The sequence below is a fragment of the Maylandia zebra genome, linkage group LG19 (assembly GCF_041146795.1).
Source record: "Maylandia zebra isolate NMK-2024a linkage group LG19, Mzebra_GT3a, whole genome shotgun sequence".
Taxonomy (NCBI): Eukaryota; Metazoa; Chordata; class Actinopteri; order Cichliformes; family Cichlidae; genus Maylandia; species Maylandia zebra.
The window spans coordinates 29,436,154-29,458,050 of NC_135185.1; the positions used below are offsets into that span (position 1 = coordinate 29,436,154).

Consider the following 21,897-nt stretch of genomic DNA (forward strand, 5'->3'; position numbering starts at 1 on the left):
TTTTGCGCCATATTTATAGTGCAGACTGATCAGTCAAACTGAAGATAAAAACATTTAATAGAAAACAAAATGAAAAATAGCCCCACCTTAAAGATGATGATCCAAAACTAAATCAAACCGCTGAGAAACAATTTTGCGCTGGGCTCTTGCGCCTATATAGGTAGTCACTCCTCCCACTTAAGGAAATAACAATTAAACACTAATTAACTGTTACATTAATTTATACAAGTGCTCAATCTAGCATTTAAAGAAATGTTAATAAGTTAGTAGTGGGAAAATAAATAAAGATGCATTTAGAAAATGTACCTGTTCATTAATTGCGTTAAATCAATGCATCCATCAAACATCACACAAGACTCCCCTTCTGTCACACTGGCCCAGGAACTTGACCATATAAGGAGTCCAAAAGGGCCTGGACTTGTTTGGCAGTTCGTGGGTCTGAGTTAGATAGAGGTTAGAAAGCAAATTAATCAGACGGAAATCTTGAAAACTTATCAAGATTCCATGGCTAATGTGGAGGCAACGCTGCTAAGAAAAAAGCACCATGTAGTATTTTAGAGGTCACGAGCCTCGTCGCCATCTTTACTGCAATTATGCAAATATATTTAAATCTGAAGACAGCCAGCTGAATATTACTACAGCTCACTGTAGTAATATTCAGCTGGCTGCATGCAGTTCGTGCAGCATAAATATGCACGCTAGATGCATAGACTATGTTAACTCCTATCTAAGTGTTATGTTTTAAACCATGCTTAGTGATACCACTTAATGAATTTTAATATTTTCTAATGTGAATTTACTACACTGACTCCAAAGCACGGCACAACAGCCAACAAACCCATAAGGGCGTGCACTGATCTCCATTGATTATGCTTGTAAAAATATTCAAACGCTCCCATGTGGTTGGTAAGTAAAAATGTCTCGATGTCTCGAATTCCTGGCAGTCAGCTGTCAAAGCACAAGATACAGCGAGGCCAGTGTGTAAGAGTATTTGATGTGGATGTGCAGGCAGACCACTGAGATGGTTTGTGTGAATGCAGACGCATGGTAAGGACTGTTTATTTAGGTGGCACTGTGGCTGTAGAAATAACTGGGAACTTTAACTCGACAATCTAAGAAAAGCCAATGTCAGATGCCCTGTGTTCTTACGGGCCATTAGAAACATGTAAAAACATGAATTAAAAAATAATAATAATAAAGTAAAATGCAACTGTAAGCATTAGAATATAAGCATTTACATTAAAGCAAATTTAAGTATTGTCTCTTTAACACGGAGACTGATTAATGCTACAGACAAACTGGGCTCAACTGGTTTTCTCAGTTTATTTTTGAACCATTTATTCTGGCAACAACATGCTCATCATCTTCAAAACTACAGCTTACATATTCCTTGGGGAAAGTGTTGTAAAACCAACAGCAATCACTTATGTACATTTTTATAAAGTTTTATCTCTTTCCATTTGTGATTGCAAATTCCAGCTGTTTTGCGATTTCGTGATTTATAGCCGCTCATCTTAAACTATCAAACATTTGGTGCGGACAGTCAGCAGCGACATGAATCATTTTTGAGGACGGTGTTGTTTTCTAGTGGCGAGGCCACAAAACTCTGTGCCGCCTGAACCTTTTTGATCATGGCATTTCTTCCCCTTTGGACTTCACGCTCTTCTCTCCCACATCTTTAATTTTCTCCCCGTCTCCTCCATTTTCTTCCCTAAATCAGACATGTTGGGTTAGAAAATGACTATATTGTAATTACATCGAACTTTTACTTGGCTACGGAAATGGTCTTTTTTTTTCTCTAAAGACTGTAGAGCAAGCTCAGAAAATTATGTAATGCAACATGACCAAACCACATGAAGTCCTTGGCTCTCCCAGCAGCAGTGCTATTCATATTTTTACCGGACACAGTGGTATTACTCACAGGATGAACAAAACTTGCTACAATTTCTCACGCTGCATACCTGCTTCGAATGTCGTCTTCAGTGCTGCGGTCATCCTCGGATATGAGCCCGTCTCCATTTTCTTCAATGAACTGCTCCTTCAGCCCGGCTTTCTTCAGTTTGCTTCTGTATGTCTGCTCTGCGTGAGCTTTCGCATTTCTCTGCCAGTGAAAACTCAGACTTAGATTCCTGAACGTATGTCGCCTAACGCATGTAGTAATGTTCAGGCATTCCTTACCTGTTTCACCTGTTCAAACAGATAAGGGCGTTCACTAACTCGGGCCTTCATTTCCCGTAATTCTCTCATGTAATCCCTCATTCTTTGTTGATCAGCCTCCCTTCACGTAAGAGGAGATGATAGTTTTAACTATTGTAGCAGGCATGTGTGGTTCTTGTGACATGAAATGTAAAACTGCAGAATAAATAGCTGTACTTATACAGAACTCACCGATAGTTCTGTAGTTTCTCGTCATACACTTCTTTCAAGCTGCTGCGTGGGTCCAGTAACTTTGCATGGAGGGTTACTTTCTCCTTCATTGCTTGGGATCTCATTTGGTAGTTCCTCAACCAGTTCAAACTCTCTTGATTCTGACTATCCCTCATCTCCATTGATGTTCTGTTCAGGCAAAAATTGTCTGCATTTCAGATCATTTCATGGTTTAGGTGTTGAAACTATATAGAGCCAAGTTAATTTTTTCCCCAGTGGTCCATGCTGACTTACTGAGTCACCGTAGCTACGTGGTAATCATAAACCACTCTGAAACTCTAAGAGCAACCCGGTGTTCACCTCCCCAGAAGGTGAACATCAGTACACATCAGGTCAACTGTGACTGTCCTGTTCAGCACCCTCGGGTCCTCTGGTGCACTTCCAGCTACTTTTCCGCCAAAGTTTTTCAATTTATCCCTGAGAGAATAACGATCACTGTCCCACTATGAGGAACAATAATTGAAGCATCAACACAAGGACTCACAAATGTCACAAACTCCTGGAGGAAGACTGCAGAAATCGGAATGGATGTGAGGGAATGCACAAAGAAGTGGAAAAACTAGAGGGACATATACGTTTGTCCTCCCCAAACAAACTGACCACAGCTAAGAGTGGAGACCCATAAAGGTCCCAGCATAAGTGCCAGCAACGATGTCGGGCACTTACATAGAGATGTCTAAATCAGGTCTTAGCTGTCAGTGATCCAGGGTTTATGCTTTGGAGCGTTCTGTTTTGGTTGTAATAGTTGAGTTATTCTCTTTGAGTGATCTATGTTTGGTTTTCTTGTACTTTAGTGCTCTCTTTTGATCATTTTGTTTCTGTTAGGTTGTAGCTCTTAGGTTCTTAGTTATTCTTTCAACATGTTTGGGGTGTGTTTTTGTTTTCCTTCAGTTCTTTGGGATTATATTCTGTCTCCCTCAGTGTCTAGTCTCATCCTGTGTTTTCTTAGTCTTGTCTCTGTTTTCATTCCCCCCAGTCACACTGTGACGCTCGCGTATCTTCGTCTACACATTTGTCACGCTTCCTGTTTTATTTTGATAATCTTTGTTCCGTGTTCAGTGTATTGAGTTTTCCTTTTCTTTGTCTCGTCATGTCAGATTAGGTCCAGCTGTGTCTCCCGCTTGTTGCAAATCCTCCCGTTATCCTGCCTGTGTTTTTAAGTCCTCAGTCACCTTCTGTTAGCTGTCGCGTTCTCCACACTTGCTGTGTGTTCTTGCATAAGCTCCAGGTTCTAGTTGTTTGTTGTCATGTTTAGTTCATCTTTTGTTTCTTTCTTTCAGCGTTCATGTGCTTAGTTTTCATTTGTATTTTCCAGCAATAAAGATTTATGAAGTTAAGCTTTTGGTTTCTGAGTCCTGCGTTTGGGTCCTAACCTAGCCTGCCACACAGCTTACCATGACATTAGCGAAAGTAAGTAAAGGGCTTTTCACTGAACAGCTCCAAAAATCCTCCATTAATCTGGTAGACAACAGATTATATCAAAATAGGCTATTTTTTCATACACACGGCCTGAGACTTAAATAGTGTTTCTATCAGCTCCGTATATTAATGTGGTGTATACTGATTACACGGTTATTATGTAACTCAAACCACTTTCTATTTGGTTATTTCAAAGTGTCTGACATTATATTGTTAAAAGCTTAATAGCACCGGAGTGAACACCAGCATTACTAACTGAAGGACAGATTAGCCTCATTAATCTCATTTATCCTTACTGAAAAAACAAATTTATTGCACATGAATACGTCAATAATGAAGTCTTTTTTTTCCTTTTAGGATACACTGAGACAAGATCTGCTGTCATCCATAAATATTCCAACTCACCTGATGGCCAGTGAGCGCTTCCTCACAGCGTCTGTGATGTATGTGGGCAGTGTGTCAGTGGATATTAACGTTAAAGCCCCGAGTGACTTGCTTCTACTGAGATTACTCATTTTTGGTGCCTGTGGATGAAGAGACAAAAAAAACTGAAATCAAAACCAAACTGTTGGCCATCATGTGGCATTTTTTCAAGAATTTGAATAACATGAAGAAAATAGTAGCATAAAGATGTGTGTGAGAGCAAATGTAATAGCTTTTCTCCATCAAACATAGCATGACTAGCTTCATTAGTTCAAATGTTTTTTGAAAATGTATCACTGTTGACACAACAGACACTTTATCAGCACTGGGTTGGAACTCGTTTTTCATCCTCAGAACTGACTCAATTAATCATGGCAGAGATTCAACAAGGTGCTGGAAACATTTCTAAAAAATGTTGATCCATATTGACACGAGACATGATAGCATCACACAGCTGCTTCAGATTTATCCGCTGCACATCTATGATGCAAACCTCCCGTTGCACTGCAAAACAAAGGTGTTCTATTGGACTGAGCTCTGGTGATTGGAGGTGAACTCATTGTCATGTAAAGAAACCACTCTGGTCATAACAGGATGGACAGGGTCAGCAACAATACTCAGGCAGGCTGTGAAGTTTAAACGATGATGCTCATTTGTTACTAAGGTTGCCCAGAGTTTGACCAGAAAATATTCCCCACACTGCTACACCACCAGCAGGCTAAACTGTTGACACAAGGCAAGATGGATTCATGCTTTCATGTTCTCTAGGCTATATTCTTGGCCTCAGTATCATCGCCTTCAAGGTTTAATGTGTTGTGCATTCAGAGATGCTCTTCAACTCTTCCTATCAGCTCAAAGTAGTCTGGCCATCCTCCTCTGACCTCTGGCATCAACAAGTCATTTTCACACAGAGAACTGTGGCTCACTGGATATCTTCTTTTGTTCAGGCCACTCTCTGTAAAACCTCTAGATAGTTGTGTAGGAATATCCTAGTAGATCAGCAGTTTCTGAAATATTCAAACCAGCCTGTGTGGCAAAAACAACCATGCCACGTTCAAAGTCACTTAAATCACCTTTCTTCTCTATTCAGATGCTTGATTTGAACTTCAGGCTATCTTGCCCATGTCTATATATGTTTAAATGCACTGAATTACTGCCATGTGATGGCAAATGTGGCTTTAATATTTATACTGACAAGCAGTCTAATATGTGTGCCTAACAAAGTGGGCAATGAGTGTATATTTCCATATATTAGAGTCCAAGCCTAACTAAAACAATGACTGACATTTTAATGCAAGATTAAATGAACTAAGGAAGACCATCATTTGCCATCAACAAGTGTAAACTGGTAGTTTAGTTTTTATGTGTAACTACAATTACTGTGAGAACAACCGCTTCCAGAACCTCTTACTAAACAGTTACAGAAAAATAAAAATAAAAAGATTAATGGCAATAACAGCTTCAGGAATAATTTCATATCACTTACAAAAATCCTAAAGGATCTTCCGGAAATATCACACAGTAAAAGGTAATTTAGTACAATTACATGTGATTATTCTAGACATATGGTAACAGTTAAGCTAAATGTACAGTAGATATTTGCAACGTCAGTAAAATATTTAAAAATCTGCCTTAACCTTTCTGACAAGCGTCATAAAACAGAACTGTGGTAATTGGATAATTACAAAAGCCACAAGACACATGAAAGGAAGACGTGACGAAACTTTCACTGATCACAAAGTTTGGATTAGAGAAAATTACTGTTATTCTTACCTAATTACTGGTATAATTATTTTTAGCCTTTAATGCTCTCATGTGAATCATCCGCCCAGACAAATTTCAGTGAACATACACTACCAGTCAAAAGTTTGGACACAACTTCTCATGCAATGTTTTTCTTCATTTTTACTACTCTCTACATTGCAGAGTCTCACTGAAGACATCAAATATGTGAAGCAAGATATATGGAACTATGTAGCAAATGAAAAACTGATAAATAACTCTAAACATGTCTTTGCATGCCACCCTTTGCTTTGTTGACAGTGCTGCCTTCTCCCAATGAGCATCATGATGGAGTCACCTGAAATGGTTTTCACTTCACAGATGTGCCTTCTCAGGGTTCATTTGTGGACTTTCTTGCCTTCTAATGAGGTTGGGACCATCAGTTGTGTTGTGCAGAAGTCAGGTTGGTACACAGCTGACAGCCCTATTTGACAACTGTTAGACTTCATATTATGGCAAGAACCAATCAGCTAAGTAAAAAGAAACGACAGTCCATCATTACTTTAAGAACTAAAGGTCAGTCAGTCCAGAAAATTGCAAAAGATTCTGAATGTGTCCCCAAACGCAGTCGTAAAAACCATCAAGCACCATCAAACTGGCTCACATGAGGACGGCCTCAGGAAAGGAAGACCAGGAGTCACCGCTGCTGCTGAGGATAAATTCATCCGAGTCGCCACCCTCAGGAATCGCAGGTTAACAGCGCCTCAGATTAGAGCCCAGATAAATGCCACACAGAGTTCCAGTAGCAGACTCATCTCTACATCAACTGTTAAGAGGAGACTGCACAAATCAGGTCTTTATGGTCAAATAGCAGCTAAGAAACCACTACTAAGGAAAAGCAACAGAAGCGGGAGATATTTGGTTGGGGGAAGAAACAAAAGGAATGGACATTAGAGCAGTGGAAATCTGTGTTTTGGTCTGATGAGTCCAAATTTGAGATCTTTGGTGCATGCATGGTTCCCACCATGAAGCATGGAGGAGGAGGTGTGTTGGTGTGAGGGTGGTTTGCTGGTGACAGAGTTGGGGATTTATTCAAAATTGAAGGCAGTGAACTAACACGGCTACCACAGCATCCTGCAGTGACATGCCATCCAGTTTAGTTGGACCATCATTTATTTTTCAACAGGACAATGACCCCGAATACACCTCCAGGCTGTGTAAGGGCTATTTGACCAAGAAGGATAGATTGATAGATTAGTCACCTGACCTAAACCCAGTAGAGATGGTTTCGAATGAGAGGGATGGCAAAGTGAAGGCAAAAGGGCCAACAAGTGCTCAGCATCTCTGGGAAGTCCTTTAAGCCTGTTGGAAAACCATTTCAGGTGACGACCTCATGATGCTCATCAAGAGAATTTCAAGAGTGTGCAAAGCAGTAATCAAATCAATTACTTTGAAGAATCTAAAATATAAAACAGCTGAGTTACTTCACACTTTTTGTTTATTACATAATTGCGTATGTTTTCATTCATAGTTTTGATGCCTTCAGTGAGAATCTACAATGTAAACAGCCATTAAAATAAAGAAAACCATTAAATGAGAAGGTGTGTCCAAACTTTTGACTGGTAGTGTATATATACATCTTCTCGTGAAGTATGTCTCATTAAAAAAAGATCCGGCTCTGTAGAAGCACGACTTGAATTAAAGGTTACAAATCATGAGTCGGAAAAACTTTGAAACACGAGAAGAATAATTCCTCTTTGAAGATGGATTGCTGAAGGTATTTTAAAATAGCAATACGATTCCACAACTGAGGAGACTTGTTTGCAAAGCCACGAAAAAAATAACACACAAGGCCTCAAACCATACAATAAATCTCATTTCATGAAACAAGCTGTTTTCAAAGTCACAGAAACAAAAATGTGACCTGGTCAGATTCCCTTGTTACATTTTGTGAAATAAACACTGTGCTGTGGGACCACGGGAATATGTTAGATTGCAGAGCTGCCAAAAACTGCAGAGTCAAAGAAGAACAGATTAAAATGAAACAGAATAACATCCTGAACAGTAGAGGCTTTAAAGAAGGTAAGTGGCTCAGAGCAAATCTCCTTAAGAAAAAGAGAAGGGTACTGATTTGATAGAAAAAAAAAAAAGTGGGTGGATAAGTCTCAAACTATCCATGAAGCAGAGCAGGGGTGAGACACTTCAAAAAAACTTCTGAAATGTGCATCTGGTTCAATACAGAGATTGTCCATTAAAACTGAGTTTAATATGATTTCTTTCCTGGCTAATAAAAATATTTCTAAAAATCTGAGTTAAAACATGAACTCTACTACATAAATGTTCAGAGAACATAAACTAAAACGAGCACGTAATATCACAACTGAAGTCCAAAAGCAGCTAAAGAAATAAATACCAATAAGAAGCAATGAACATGTTTTACCTGCAAGTGTACCGGACTCGTCCTGCTTTGCCTTGGTGGGCGAGATGAAGTTCTCAGGACAAATGGCTGACACTTTGTCACATCTTTACTCTGCATTTTCTTCAGCGTCTCTGTCTGCAAGGCCTTGTGCAACATGCTGAAATCAGGGATCTCGTGAATGATTTTTGGATGGAAACTAGGCTTCTCATCCAAAAATCTCAGCTTTTCTTTCCTGGTGCGCTCTGCTGTGCGAAGTTTCGGGCCATTCCGAGTAGGATTCTCCTCCCTCGCAGTCGCCTGAGAGTGGACTTTCCTGCAGACTTCCTCCTGGTCTAAATAAAGTTAGACAGGGTATACACTGTAGCCAATTCACTGCCTGGAGTGTACTGTATGCATGCACAAATATGATACAATAACAGTTGAAATCTTCCATTTAAAAACTCTTAATGAAAGTTTGAAGAAACACAGATCAAAATCAGCCAATCACCCAGTTTGCTTCCAGTGAGGACAAAGAAAATCTTCACTTTCGAACAGCTTCGCACATAAGCACTGCTACTTTTGTGGTGTTCTATCAAATGCTGCTAACAAACTACTCAAAACTTATCTGAATCAACTAGGTTTTTTGTTTAAGGTTTTACATGAATGTCAAAAGAAAAAGAAAACATTAGACACCACTGTGTTAAAGGGTTTTTACACTAAATTTGGGGATTTTAATTCAATTTGATTCCTTAAAAAATTCACAATGTCTAATGTTTATTAAAGTGTAGCATGGCTTCTTTCAGATTTGTGGGCTTCATTACTATTTCTTCATGATTTTGGTCTTAATTCATTATTTGATCTCAGAATTTTGCCAGTTCAAGCTTTTATAGTAATTACTCTGGCTGTTTAAAACTTACTTATATGCAGCCTAAGACAAGAAGTCACAGGAATGCTTTACCTGGTTCCAAAGACCACAGCCCAGTTACATGAATACTAAGTACCCTTTCTAATTCATCTGTTCATAAAACCAAACCAAGTCAGAAAAGGAAAACCAACCTTTTGTCTCAGGGTCTGGGGAGTCTTTTATTTCTTTCGGAGATGGTTTTCTAACTCGAACACCGTTTTTCATATCTTGCTCGACTTGGTTTAACCTCGCAAGCAGTTTCTCCCTTTTCTCCTTTTCTCTCTGCAGGAAGCTGAAAGGCTTTTGAATGGAAAGCAAGAACTGCTTCCTCTGTTCATGGGCCTCCTTCCTCTCCTTTTCTCTGTGCTCCATCATGTCCTGGTAGATGGGCTGAATGATGTGGCTGGGGACAGGAAGAGCAGAGAACTTCTTCTGACACTCAGCCTCGGCTTCCTCCTCTTTGATCAGCTGTGAAGTTTTAGCTAAAGGAAACCGCTCAGTCCTGACAGAACAAAGCTTCCCATCTGTTAAAGATAACCAGGCTGGAGAGGATGAGGTGTCGGGCCTCTCTGATTGTAGGGGTTTGTGGGAAGTGTTTAGGATTTCTGAAGAAGATCTTGTCATCCTGTAAAACAGTACAGCTCTTTGAAATAGGTCAATTTTAAGTGGACGAAAGCAAAAAAATAAAATAATAATATGAGGTAACATACTCTGTTGGGTTTTCACTTGAATCAGCTGACAGGTGAGCGTTCTGCTGAATCCTCTTTTCCAGCTCCTCCGTCTGTATCCTTTCTGTCTCCTGCAGCTGCTGTTTCAGGGCTTCTCTAAGAGCCTTAAGATGCAGCTGGAGCATTAACTCTGATTGCAGTCCATCCTCCAGCAAAGTATCCAGCTTTAACTTATCGTTCATACCTGTGATATTGAAAAGAAAAAAAAGAGAAAAAAGAGATTTTTTAAAATCTTGTGAATATCTATGTTGACTAGGAGCTGATATGCTTAATTTAATATTTTATTTGTCTATTGATAAAAACTATGACAATCATTTTGATAATTGACTCATAGTAGATGTCAACTGTCAGGAAATTCAATTCAACTTTATTTGTATAGCCACGCTTTAAAACAATATTTGTTTCAAGGTGTTTTATACTGTAAGGTGAAGACCTTTCAATATTAGAGAGAAAACCCCAACAATAAGATCAGCCCCTGTGAGCAAGCACTTGGTCACTGGTGGGAGGAGAAACTCTCTTTTAACAGGGAAAGATATCCAGCAGAACCAAACACAGGAAGGGGCCAACATTTGCAAAGACTGGTTAATGGATGAGGGGGAAGAGAAGGGAATAGAACCTAGAGAGACCACAAACAAGACCAAAAAAACACTACAGGACTTAGTACCTCGTGTGTCTGTCTCCTGAACCCAAACTGGAAGATGGTTAGTTGGAAAAAAGTGAAATACTTTACTGAAATAATGTGATACACTATAAGGACAAAAGTACTGAGACAGCTACACATTACACATAGACAAATTACTACATAAATAGTAAACAATATGTATGTGAATAATGTGTATGAGAGCAATGTGTATTTCTTCATTGCAATTAAAAACTATTTCTCTTGCTGCTAAAAAACTCTGCTGAACACGTTTCTCTAAGGTCTTTCTTTTTAGTAATCCCACAAAATTCATGAAATAAACAATAAGGGAATTAGGATTTGTTCGTACTATAAACTGAGAAGGGGAAAATACAATCAAATAACTCTAATCAACGCAAATAAAAATTCCTGCATCCACGGACTACATTGCACATGCGCTCTGCTCTCAGCGTATGAGCTGTGTAAATTGGTCACTATGGCAACCACGCTCTCAGCGGAACATCGACATGGTTGTATGTGTTTAGGATTAATAGCGCTTGTTTAAATAAGATTTATACTTTTTTTTCTATACAAACAAACTTCCTTTTCATCTTCTGCTACTTAAGTTCCCGTTAAATACCAATATAATCACAGAAAAATCAACCTGAGAGTACTAATGAGCTGCCAACCTGGGAGCAGACGAGTTTTAACAAGTATTTCACGGCGTCGAAGATTCCTCCAAGCGCTCAGTAGTTGCAGTACAGTTTGTTTGTTTAGCTAATGACTCCCGAAGTTGGTACAGTTCTTTGTATCCCACCAGAAGAGAGGTTTTAGAGTTTTTAGCCAGTTGTCAGTGCTGGTAGCTTTAGCGCTGTTTGTGGTCAGAGGCAGAAACGCCACCCGCGGAAATTGCCTTCTGTGATTGGTCGTAAAACCGGAAGTACTTCCTCTTGCAGCGTTTGTCAACACAACATGGTTGTTGTGTCACAGAAGAGTCGCAGTTGGTCTTAGAAGGACACATTCAAGGGGAAACGTCTGTCTCTTTAATTGTTGTATGACACTCTTCAAAGCCCGACCCAGGACTGTTTCCTTTGTTTATCCAGAGGCTTCTCTCTCATGCGAAGACAGACTGAAACATGCAGAAGCTCACGAGGGCGTCGCTGGCCTTAAACGGACTCAGCCGGTGTTTTGTAACAGAAAAACATTTATCTGCTATAAAAATCACCAGGCGAGGATTAGTATGTGCAGATCACGGGAATGATGTTTATGATATAATTATATCCGGGGGAGGGATGGTTGGATCTGCAATGGCATGTTCCTTGGGTGAGTGCTCGACTAGTGTTGCAAGACTTTGCTGTTAACTTGTCCAAATCCAGATTAAAGTTGGTGTGCAAAGTAGCAGTGCACTCTTTCTCTCACAGAGAGGGACTGTCACTTTCTACTATACTGGAAAAGATATCTCTAAAATGTGCTGGAGTATTAAAACATGCAGTCAGAGCTCTAAATCAAATGATTGCATCCGTTTCACAGGACAACGAATCCAATTGCAGGTTCATTACACATGTTTAATCTTACACATGTGCTCTCATATTTAAACTATATTATATATTGTATGCATTTACTTTCCATCCACAGGTTTGGATCCAAACTTGGAGGGTAAGAAGATTCTGCTGCTTGAAGCCGGCAACAAGAAACTAATGGACAAAGTCCCGGACACCTATAGCACCAGAGTTAGCTCCATCAGTCCAGGCTCCGCCACACTTCTCAGTGGTACAGTATACAACCAAATCTGAACAGAATCTGCTTGAAAAATGCAGCAAAATATAATCCTGAGTAATTTCCTTTCTGTGACAAGTTTGTTGTCCTTGACTACTAAATGGCTCCCACAAGGTAAGCCAGGGATCAGACACTGGCTGGTCACCCATTTTTAGCAGGGATCGTATTTAACCACAGTTGTTCCTTTTGTAATGGATCACCTGAGGTTTTTCCTAGCAGTGTTTTTTTCCCTGTAGTACAGCTAAGAATGTGAGGTTTGGTCCAGCCCAAACTGCAGTTTAAATATGTCTCCTGAGCTTAAAGAAGTCAAAAGCCAAGGAAAAGGAGAGTCAGGGATTTGACACTGTAATTGCAGTTGGGCTTGATGGGCTTGTTTTTTAAACATAGTCTTTGTCCTAAATTACCACTTCAGGTCTTGAATCCATTAAAAATAGCTGAAGGTGGTCATCAGAACTTTTTCTTCTTCTTTCGACTGGTCCCTTTAGGGGTCGTGGCAGCATCCCACCCTATTCCTAACATCCGTTTTTGTCACAGCAACCCTCTGCATGTCCTACTACACTACATCCATGAATCATTTTTGTGATCTTTCTTTTTTTTCTTCTGCCTGGGAGTTCCTCTATTAATGGTTTTCACCTATCCAAAACATCCTTGCCTGTCTAACTTTGTCTCCAGACCGCTCAACCTTAGCTGTCTCTCTGATATAATCAATTCTGATCCTGTCCATCCAGATCACTACCAATAGAAATCTTAACATCTTCAGCGCTATCACCTCTAGTTCAGCTACCTATTTTTTCGCCACCATTTCCAAATCATACATCATAGCAGGTTTCACTACCACCTTGTAAACCTTCTGGAGAAACAATCCCCCAACAATCAAGCGACCCACTATGAGCAAGAACTTGGCAATGGCGGGAACAATAAACACCCTTTTAACAGGAAGAAACCTCTGGCAGAACCAGGCTCGAGGTGGGACAGCCATCTGCTGCGATCGACTGGTGGTTGGGGGATAATATGTGTTAGGATGTCACAAATCACACATCCAGGGAAAAGGCCCTGCAAATCAATGCAAAGTTGTTCTGAGTGATCACCTTTTTATTATAACTAAGCGTTTTTAGTCCCAGTGGAGTTGTTTCTTCCAGAATGACAATGCCGCCACCCATAGGGCAGGAAGGGTCACTGAATTGCTTAGTGAAGATGGCATTGACATAAATAATATAATGTGGGCTTTGCGGCCACAAGATCTCAGCTTAATTACACACCTATGGAAGATTTTAGACTAGCGTGTTAGGCAGCATGCTCAGCCACTGTCATCAAAACACTGAATGAGGGTATATGTTTTGAAAGTATGGTGTTTCACCCCTGCAGTAAATTTCCAGTGACTTTCTTTTTTAGAATCAGTCAAAAGCTGCATTTAAGATGTTCTAGATTTAATGTGGTCCAACAGCTTATTAAGGTAGTTTGTTAGTTTTTCTTTCAATATGTGACATGTCTGTAAGTTAAACCGTATTTATCCAGGTTGAGGTCTACACATGCCAACCTCCTACCTGTCTGCCTGGTAGACTATGCAGTCCAGTGTATGAGCATGTGTGATAAACATTATTTTTGCAGGTGCCAGAGACAAACCCTAAAGTTTGTCTTAGCATCTCAAATTAAGCCCTTCACATATCTTATTTGTGTTTTCAGTCACAGTGATCCATTAATAAACTTTTCCTCTCCAATCACAGACTTTTATTTTGACTGTAGTGTCAATAAAAATGTTGAATGTGGCGGTGCGATTTGAAAGGGTAAATGTGAGACGTCAAGTTTGGCTTTGACATCATTGGCCGCAACTGACACCTGCACAAAAAATTAAAAGGTTACTAAAAACAAACAGTGACTGATGAGAGCTCAATGAATGATCTGTGCCATCCTTTAAGCACTTTATAATGTTATGTTTGATGCCTCTACTTTAATTAATACTCCTGAACAAAGGAAAAATGCACCCATAATCCAACATCTGCACCTGATTGTTGATCCTGGAGCTGCCAAAAGTGTCAGTCCTTAACCCTAGTCACAACATTCTGCACATTATGCAAACATGTGCATTCATTTTTGTTATATTTACTTCCAAAGTATGACTATGATTATTTATCCACACACATACTTTTTTTTCCCATTACTGTTAATTGCTCTGAAACGTGCAGAGAAAAACACTGAGGCGCAGAAAAATCCAAACTTCCCTGAATCAGTCTGTGTGAGTCATCTGTGGATCTCTGAATGACTTCACAAACCACATTTGTCCAATCTGACCTCTTTCTTTTGTCAGGTATCGGAGCATGGGAGCACATCACAAAGATGAGGTTCAAGCCCTATAAAAAGATGCAGGTAGGTCAATCTTAAAGTTAACATTGTTAACTGTGAGTATACCTTGAGCCTTCTTTAACACGGCGCATCTCCCCGAGTCGTCCTGTTGCACCGTTCGGCTTTTCCTTCTCACGTCCTCCAGACTTTGTAATTTACTGGCATACTGGATGTATTTCTGTCATCCATCAATCTCGACACTGTGCAATTTGTGGAGAGAAAAATCTGTGACGCTCAGCCTCCGCTCAGTCATTCTTAATAACCAAGCAACACAATACTCAATGTAATTGTTCCCATTAAAATGCCAAGCGGTGGTTTCGAGTGACATGCATTTCCTTCATTCCTTTGTGCAGTTTATGCCCCTTCGGTATCACCGTGCAATCTATAGCACCCCAAAACATCAAAGAACACAAGGCATATTTAAAAGTACAGGATGGCTCTCTGACCATGCTAGTTCTATTTATTAAAACTATGTTTCCTATGAGGAATACATTATTTTGACATTTTCAAATTGGTATACCCCCCCAAAAAAATCCTCTAATTATGAAGATTCATGTGAACAACGGGAAGAAGATGAAAGATTAGGAGAGTGGTTGTTTGCTGCAAAGTCGAGCCCGCTTTACAGCTGTGGGTGCAGCCTCGGTCCCTCTTGTAAGATGTGGTCGGTGTGTACCAAACACTCGACCGCAGGGTTTCTCTCTGGGCCTAAGATGTCATCATGCAGTGCCTCACAGTGATTATGGTAGTGTACCTCACCCATTATACCTTCACTCTGCTACCACTGTTTTGGCTTGTTTGCCCACTGAATTTCAGTCATATACATCCCAGTCATAGCACTGGAAAGTATGTTCTGCAGGTCAACTGTAGAAAGCAGGCTTTCCCTGCATTAAAGTAGGCGACGAGGGTTTAGATTTGAAACACAAGCAAACCGTTTGTTTCTTTTTCTTCCTTTCTGTCTCTTTTTGCTAACGAGGCGTTACCCCCCCCCCCCCCCCCCCCCGCGCGCATTTTCCCTATAAATTTTTATTCACGCATCTTGTTTAAGTCTTGCAAAAGAAGTAGGAACTCACTCTGCCCCGGAGCTGCATCATTTCACCCTGCATTAAACAAAACCAAAACAATTTTTGGGCTGGTCTCAGTAAATCTTTCTTCCCAACCACTTATCACAAGCTGCAAACTCACTGCCATTAGTGGTTTTCTCATGGGTATATCTTCCTACTTTATGGCAAGTTGGAAAAAAGTAGCGCAGCAGCATATTACTGCAGAATGACGGGTTCTGTCATCCAGGAAAGGATCAACCTTGTACAAACACTTTTCAACCCCCCCCCCCCCCCCCCCCCCCCCCCCAAAATCCCGTTTAGCTAAAGCGGTGCTTTCAGGGTTAGAATTACAGTAGCCTAAAACTATATCTCACTCTGCCACTTTTGGTCGCAGATAAATATTGACTCTCACTCTGTAATGTTCTCAAACATGACATTTGTTATTTGTGTTTCCCAGAAAGTGTTTGAGAGAGAGAAAAAAAATCCACATCACAAAAATATTATTTGGTCCTGCGCCTCACAGAGCTCCATTAAAGCTGAAGTCAGCTGTCCACACAGAGCGCTGCCCGTGACACTTGCCGCTCTGCATTTGATGCATGTAGGCTGTGCCGTCCTTTGGCGGCAGTTAACAACTTTGATGTGTTCAGCCTAAGCGAAGCGCCATTTCTCTGCTTACTATATATAGGAAACGGAGATGCGTTTAAGGATAGACTTGTAGACCGCAGGCGTAATGAGTCTCTCATTTAGGTTTGGGATGCCTGCTCAGATGCCCTGATCACATTCGATAAGGAGAACGTGGAGGACGAGATGGCGTACATCGTGGAGAACGACCTGGTCGTGGCCGCGCTCACTAGACAGCTGGACAGTCTGTCTGGTAAGATTATGATTAAAACATGAAGCATCCCCCACCCAGAACACACACAAACACACAGTAGTTTGATTTCTATTCCATCTCCCTGCTGCCAGACTCGGGCAGCTAAAGCCACCACTTTTATTCCATCCCGTCCCCAGGTTTTGTTTATTTGTACTCTCTCTCTCTGTCCCTGTGACTGTTTTTAAAGACAAGCTCTTGGAGCCATCCTTGTTTTTCATGCAATTTCAATCTAAACCTCACTGCCAGTGCTCCAGCACCCTGCGAGGACACGTGAAATGGTCCAGTGACCTATTTAAAGCCGCCATGTGCTCCCGGGCTGTGCCACCTCTCAAGACGCTAAATCGCTGACGGGGTATAGCGCCGCATTGCCTTTGACAGCGTCCCAACTTTTGTGAGGTTCACAAATAAAACTGAGCTCTGCTATGTGCTCCACAGTTAAAGTGGCATATTTATAAACACTTTTCGGCGTTGTGCGCCAAACAAAAGGGGCGTGCGGTTACATCACGTTTGTGCCTCATGTGCCACCAGCTGTCTCATTTTTAGCATTTGGGATTGTTATGCTCAAGATGCACATGTACTCGAAAAATCTACTCCTCACCAGCTGTTTTCAATGTAAGCCCTGCTCACCAGTCACTGAAAAAAAACCCAATTTTTGACTTTAGTGTTGCAGAAACTGGTCTGTGGATGGGTACCACTCCAAGTCAGCGTGAGCCAGAATACGATCTGGATCCTTACATGTTTTGCGATGTCCAGCTGTGGATATTTTAGGATGAGGAGCAGTTTTAGTGCAAAATCTAACAAGCTGGCAGCGTGTCTGAAGTGTGGATTGGTGTGCTTGTAGATAAACACTATTAGTCAGTGCAATGCGGCGTGCCAAGACCATTAAGAGGACTGTCAAATGTGAACTTTGGCAGCTTCTATATGCCACCGAGGAAAACCAGTGGTGTTTTATGAGGTGGTTTATAGATCTTCCACTGCTTTTGCTGCAGGCAAAAACCATCCTTTCTTTCCTTAAAGGAAAAAGTGTCTGATGATGATATATTCACAGGACCAAGATTGATCTCTTTCTTGTGAGAAAGTCACACCAGCTGCTCATTTCTTTTGAGAAACACAGTTTTTCTTTTCTTTGAACAGTAGTCACCATTTTTGTGTGTGTTTATCTGGTGCTTTATTAGAAAATGTACAAGTGAAGTACAGGTCCAAGGTGGTGAAATACACATGGCCCATGCCTTCCCAGGAAACAGACTACATCCCATGGGTGTGCGTCACGCTGGCTAACGGCGAGACTCTTCAGACTAAGCTGCTGGTCAGTTTAATTTTATCACGCAATCTGTGGTTGTTGTTGTGTCATTTTTAATCCATTAATTTCCTCCCACTCATCTGTTTTGCAGATTGGTGCAGATGGACCGAACTCAATGGTGAGGCGGGAATTAGGAATACCCACAGTCAAGTGGAATTATGACCAGTCTGCTGTGGTTGCTGCACTGCACCTATCAGAGGTGAGCGTTACTATTTACACAATGTAAATCCTCGTAATTTGAAGGCTCTTTTGTTTTGTTCTTATTTTATGTCTCATATGTACATTCAAGGGACGTTTTATTAGGTCCTCAATAGCTTCACTATTCGATGTGTTACCTTTTCAGAGATGGTCTTCTGCATAATTTGGTTGAAATGAACGTTTTTTTCTTCTTCTGCTCTCTTAGCCACGTCTCTCTTGAAAAAGAGTTTGTATTCTCAACGAGACTTTTACCCGGATAAATAAAGGATAATTAAATAATAAAAATTTGAGGCACAGTTGCATTCCTATTAGTTTAAAGCTGTCTGACCATTCTCCTCAACCAGGCATTTTGACACAGAGAACTGGCACTCAGTGGATATTTTCTCTTTTTCAGCCTGATCTCTGTAAAGATGCTTGTGTTGGAAATTCCCAGCAGATCAGCAGTTTCTGAAATACTCAGACCAGCCAGTCTGGCACCAACAAACATACCACATTCAGAGCAAAGTCACTTAAAACACCTTTTATCCTATTCTGATGCTCGCTTTGAACTTCACCAGGTCGTCTCAATCATGTCCACGTGCCTAAAGACACTGAGCTGCTGCCCTGTGATTGGCTGATTAGATATTTGTGCTAATGAGTAGTCTAACAGGTGTACCTAACAATGTGGCTGGTGGGTGTATATGTACATATATACTGTTAGAGTAACAGATGCTCATATTAAACCTTGCAGCTGCTCTAAACACTCAGGCAGAGAGTGAACTGAGGGGTTGTGTGAAGGCCAAGTACTCTGAAGTGTGAATCATGCAAAGCTACTCTACTATAGTCCAAAAATAAAAAATATTGAGCTGGAAATGAGCATAAGTCTCCTAAATATTTAAGCAAACCTTATTGTAAATTCCTTGGTAGATTTGCTCAATGATTTTGTTATAATAGTAATTTTAATGTCACATCTGTCAGCAGTCGGAGAACAATACACCCGACCTTTATGATATTGTTTTTATGCACAGTTTATGATATTCAAATATAGCTGTACAAAACAATGCAGCTGTTTAATACGTTTTAATTTATGTGTCGGACAGCCCACGGAGAACAATGTCGCATGGCAGAGGTTCCTCCCAACAGGACCCATTGCAATGTTACCGGTAATATCTGGATTTTTTTTTGCTGCTGCAGTATTTTCATTCTGTCACAGGAGCATTTAATGAAACTTCAGCTGTTGCGTTTTGTTCCTATGCAGCTGTCCGACACACACAGCTCTCTCGTGTGGTCAACCAGCCATTCACTCGCAGAGGAGCTCCTCGAGCTGGATGAGGAGCGCTTTGTTGACGCCATCAACTCTGCCTTTGTAAGTCTCGGTTCATACATAAACTGCCAATGTCGTATTTACACTCAGGTTGCCTGTCTGTCAGTAAGATTTTGCAAAGTGTCTGTATTTGTATGCAGTGTGCCATATGTGGCACGAGGTTCTCCATACACTTCCACGATGAGCAGTTTTAAGTGGCTCACGCAAACAATACGGTCATTGTTTAGCCCAAAGTATACACAATACTAATATTTCATTGCAGGAATGATGCACCTTTCTATTTTTTCTGTTTGGAGAAACTCCTTTTTCCCAAGCTGGCTATTTTTACTGGGCCTGCTTATGGACGGGGTCACCACGGTTGAGTCACGTTTGGTTTTAGGCCTGGTTTGCTAATTAAACCTGTGGTCTCCCAGTGTCGACCATTACTGCATGGAATGTTTTTCAAACAGAGCTAATTCAACTCCATAGCCTGACCGTCATCTTCTTTTAATTAGCCCAGCTCCCGAAGCCTTGCCAAACCAGTTAGTTAGGGAGGGGGGGGAAAAAAGAAAGCCCTTTCGCTGGCCTGGAGTTCAGCTTTGCTCCTGTGTCAGCTAATTTCTTTGTCCACTAAGGGGACGGTGTCTGTTTTCTCTCTTTTCTGGCTGCTTTTCATTCTCTTGTCTTCTTTCCTGTCTGTCTGCTCGCTGGCAGTGGAGTAATGAGAACCAGTCGGACCTAATTGAGACGGCTGGCTCGCTGTTTCGAGGCGCTCTGTCAGCCATCATGCCGTCCGCAGGTTCACCTCGACAGCTTCCCCCGAGTGTGGCGGGGATCGGCCCAAAGTCACGGGTCATGTTCCCGCTCGGAATGGGCCATGCATCTGAGTACATCAGACACAGAGTTGCACTCATTGGGTAAGATAATAAAAACTAAAAGTAACAGCTCAAGCATGTTAATGCCTTTTATAAAGGAGAATGTGTATTACAAGGTCCTGGAAAAAAATTGCTCTTAAAGTACGCTTTAAAGCTTTTAACTGTTTGCTTAGTCAGCTAATAAAGGGATGGTGATTTGAACTTGTACTGTCTAGAACTACTCAACTCGTCTTTTGTTTCTATTTCAGGGATGCGGCCCATCGTGTCCATCCTCTGGCTGGTCAGGGAGTTAACCTGGGATTTGGTGATGTGGCCTGCCTCACGCAGATCCTAAGTCAGGCGGCCTTTAATGGGAAAGACCTGGGTCAGTGAGAACTCTAAACAGACATAGCACGGCGGTTTTCACTAAGCTCTTTTCCATTGCCCCAGCTCAAACGCACGCCGTCGATGTGAACTATAAAAAGCATCAGCTTTTCCGGCAACATTCATTTGATGTTTTATTTTTTTCCCATTCTTTCCTGGAGCTCTATGTAGTCGCTTTTCATAGAAAAAACACAAAAATGCTGGTATGTGATGTTCTAAAGTTAACGTAGCGCCAGTGCTTTGAGCTAATGTAGAAAACACATGACGGACTTATTCGGCTTAGAATTTATTCTCAGTTTTTTAACCTCCCGGTTCACGTGTGTTTGTGCAGGAGCAATTCAGCACCTGCTAGAATATGAAACCGAACGTCAGCGGCATAATCTGCCTATGATGGCTGCCATCGACCTCATGAAGCGGCTGTACTCCACCAACGCCGCGCCTGTGGTTCTCCTACGCACCTTCGGTCTGCAGGCCACCAACATGCTCCCAACGCTGAAAGTAAGCCTCTCCGTCTGTTCTAGTTTTAGATGTTAGCGAACCTGGAAATCGCTCAGATAACATCAACCACCTGTCAAGCACAAACCCCGCCTCCACCTTGACCCCACCTTCCGCCCACTTTTCTGATTACACGGAGCTTTACTTTAGCAGCATCTATAATTTTACTGGTTCTCAACCTACTACTATGGCATCTAAGTTTAGCCTCAAATTTAGTGTTACCAAAAGTGTGTGGGTGGGGTGCACGGCTGGTCCTGAGGCAGCGGACAGTGGCTTGTGTTTTCACACCCCTTTTATTACCGACCACTCATGTGAAATGGCTTTATTCCATACTAAGCGATTCAAACCAACACAACTGTAACGGGTTGTAAAGGCATCTCGCTGCGGAGGCACAAAGTTAAAGTCACTTTCTTTTTTTCCACATTAAATGCTGTGAGTTCACTGCTTTACAGTTCTTGTGTAGAGAGTTTGCAGTGCCGCTCGCTTATAACAGGCTTTTTCTGAGCATGAAACAGAGGGTTGGAGAGTTTTTAAGTTCATGTCTGTTTTCACTTCACAGGAGCAAATCATGGCATTTGCGAGCAAATGATGCGTCTCTCATGCAGCGGCCGTTTGTGGATCTCCAGCGACTTTCAGCTCTAAATGTTGTAATGTAAAAATACAATAAAATAATAAAAATTTTATTTTTCTCTTTGCCTGTCTAACATTAAATTA

General features: G+C 41.1%; 2 protein-coding genes across 4 annotated transcripts; one reads left to right on the top strand and one right to left on the bottom strand.

Annotated features, from left to right (window-relative positions):
- Nucleotides 1-1,128: 1,128 nt before the first annotated feature.
- fam161b (FAM161 centrosomal protein B) lies at nt 1,129-11,468 on the bottom strand. Its single transcript, XM_004540645.4, has 9 exons — nt 11,330-11,468; nt 10,004-10,205; nt 9,446-9,918; nt 8,432-8,742; nt 4,252-4,370; nt 2,389-2,556; nt 2,179-2,278; nt 1,962-2,101; nt 1,129-1,711 (listed from the first exon to the last, which is right to left on the bottom strand). The coding sequence occupies exons 2-9, from the start codon at nt 10,201-10,203 to the stop codon at nt 1,630-1,632; spliced, it is 1,593 nt and encodes a 530-aa protein (XP_004540702.1). The 5' UTR covers nt 10,204-10,205; nt 11,330-11,468; the 3' UTR covers nt 1,129-1,629.
- On the top strand, nt 11,131-21,877 carry coq6 (coenzyme Q6 monooxygenase). 3 transcript variants are annotated; one of them, XM_004540644.2, is made up of 12 exons: nt 11,131-11,173; nt 12,276-12,410; nt 14,722-14,780; nt 16,544-16,670; nt 17,846-17,976; nt 18,062-18,169; nt 19,248-19,310; nt 19,406-19,513; nt 20,165-20,367; nt 20,574-20,689; nt 21,020-21,186; nt 21,743-21,877. In XM_004540644.2, the coding sequence occupies exons 1-12, from the start codon at nt 11,137-11,139 to the stop codon at nt 21,770-21,772; spliced, it is 1,284 nt and encodes a 427-aa protein (XP_004540701.1). In that variant the 5' UTR covers nt 11,131-11,136; the 3' UTR covers nt 21,773-21,877. The 3 variants fall into 3 exon arrangements, with proteins under 3 accessions (XP_004540701.1, XP_004540700.1, XP_076733381.1); XM_004540643.5 differs by lacking the exon at nt 11,131-11,173 and adding an exon at nt 11,603-11,963; XM_076877266.1 differs by lacking the exon at nt 11,131-11,173 and adding an exon at nt 12,172-12,190.
- Nucleotides 21,878-21,897: the final 20 nt, after the last annotated feature.

Bases quoted from the DNA above. Each gene is read 5' to 3' on its own strand.
- fam161b (XM_004540645.4), bottom strand. From the start codon at position 10,203: ATGAACGATAAGTTAAAGCTGGATACTTTGCTGGAGGATGGACTGCAA. The intron at 8,743-9,445 runs GTTGGTTTTCCT...AACTTTATTTAG, and splicing joins CCCAGACCCTGAGACAAAAG to ACCAGGAGGAAGTCTGCAGG. The intron at 2,557-4,251 runs GTGAGTTGGAAT...TTGCCTGAACAG, and splicing joins AAGCGCTCACTGGCCATCAG to AACATCAATGGAGATGAGGG.
- coq6 (XM_004540643.5), top strand. From the start codon at position 11,777: ATGCAGAAGCTCACGAGGGCGTCGCTGGCCTTAAACGGACTCAGCCGG. The intron at 11,964-12,275 runs GTGAGTGCTCGA...TTCCATCCACAG, and splicing joins TGCAATGGCATGTTCCTTGG to GTTTGGATCCAAACTTGGAG. The intron at 16,671-17,845 runs GTAAGATTATGA...GTGCTTTATTAG, and splicing joins ACAGCTGGACAGTCTGTCTG to AAAATGTACAAGTGAAGTAC.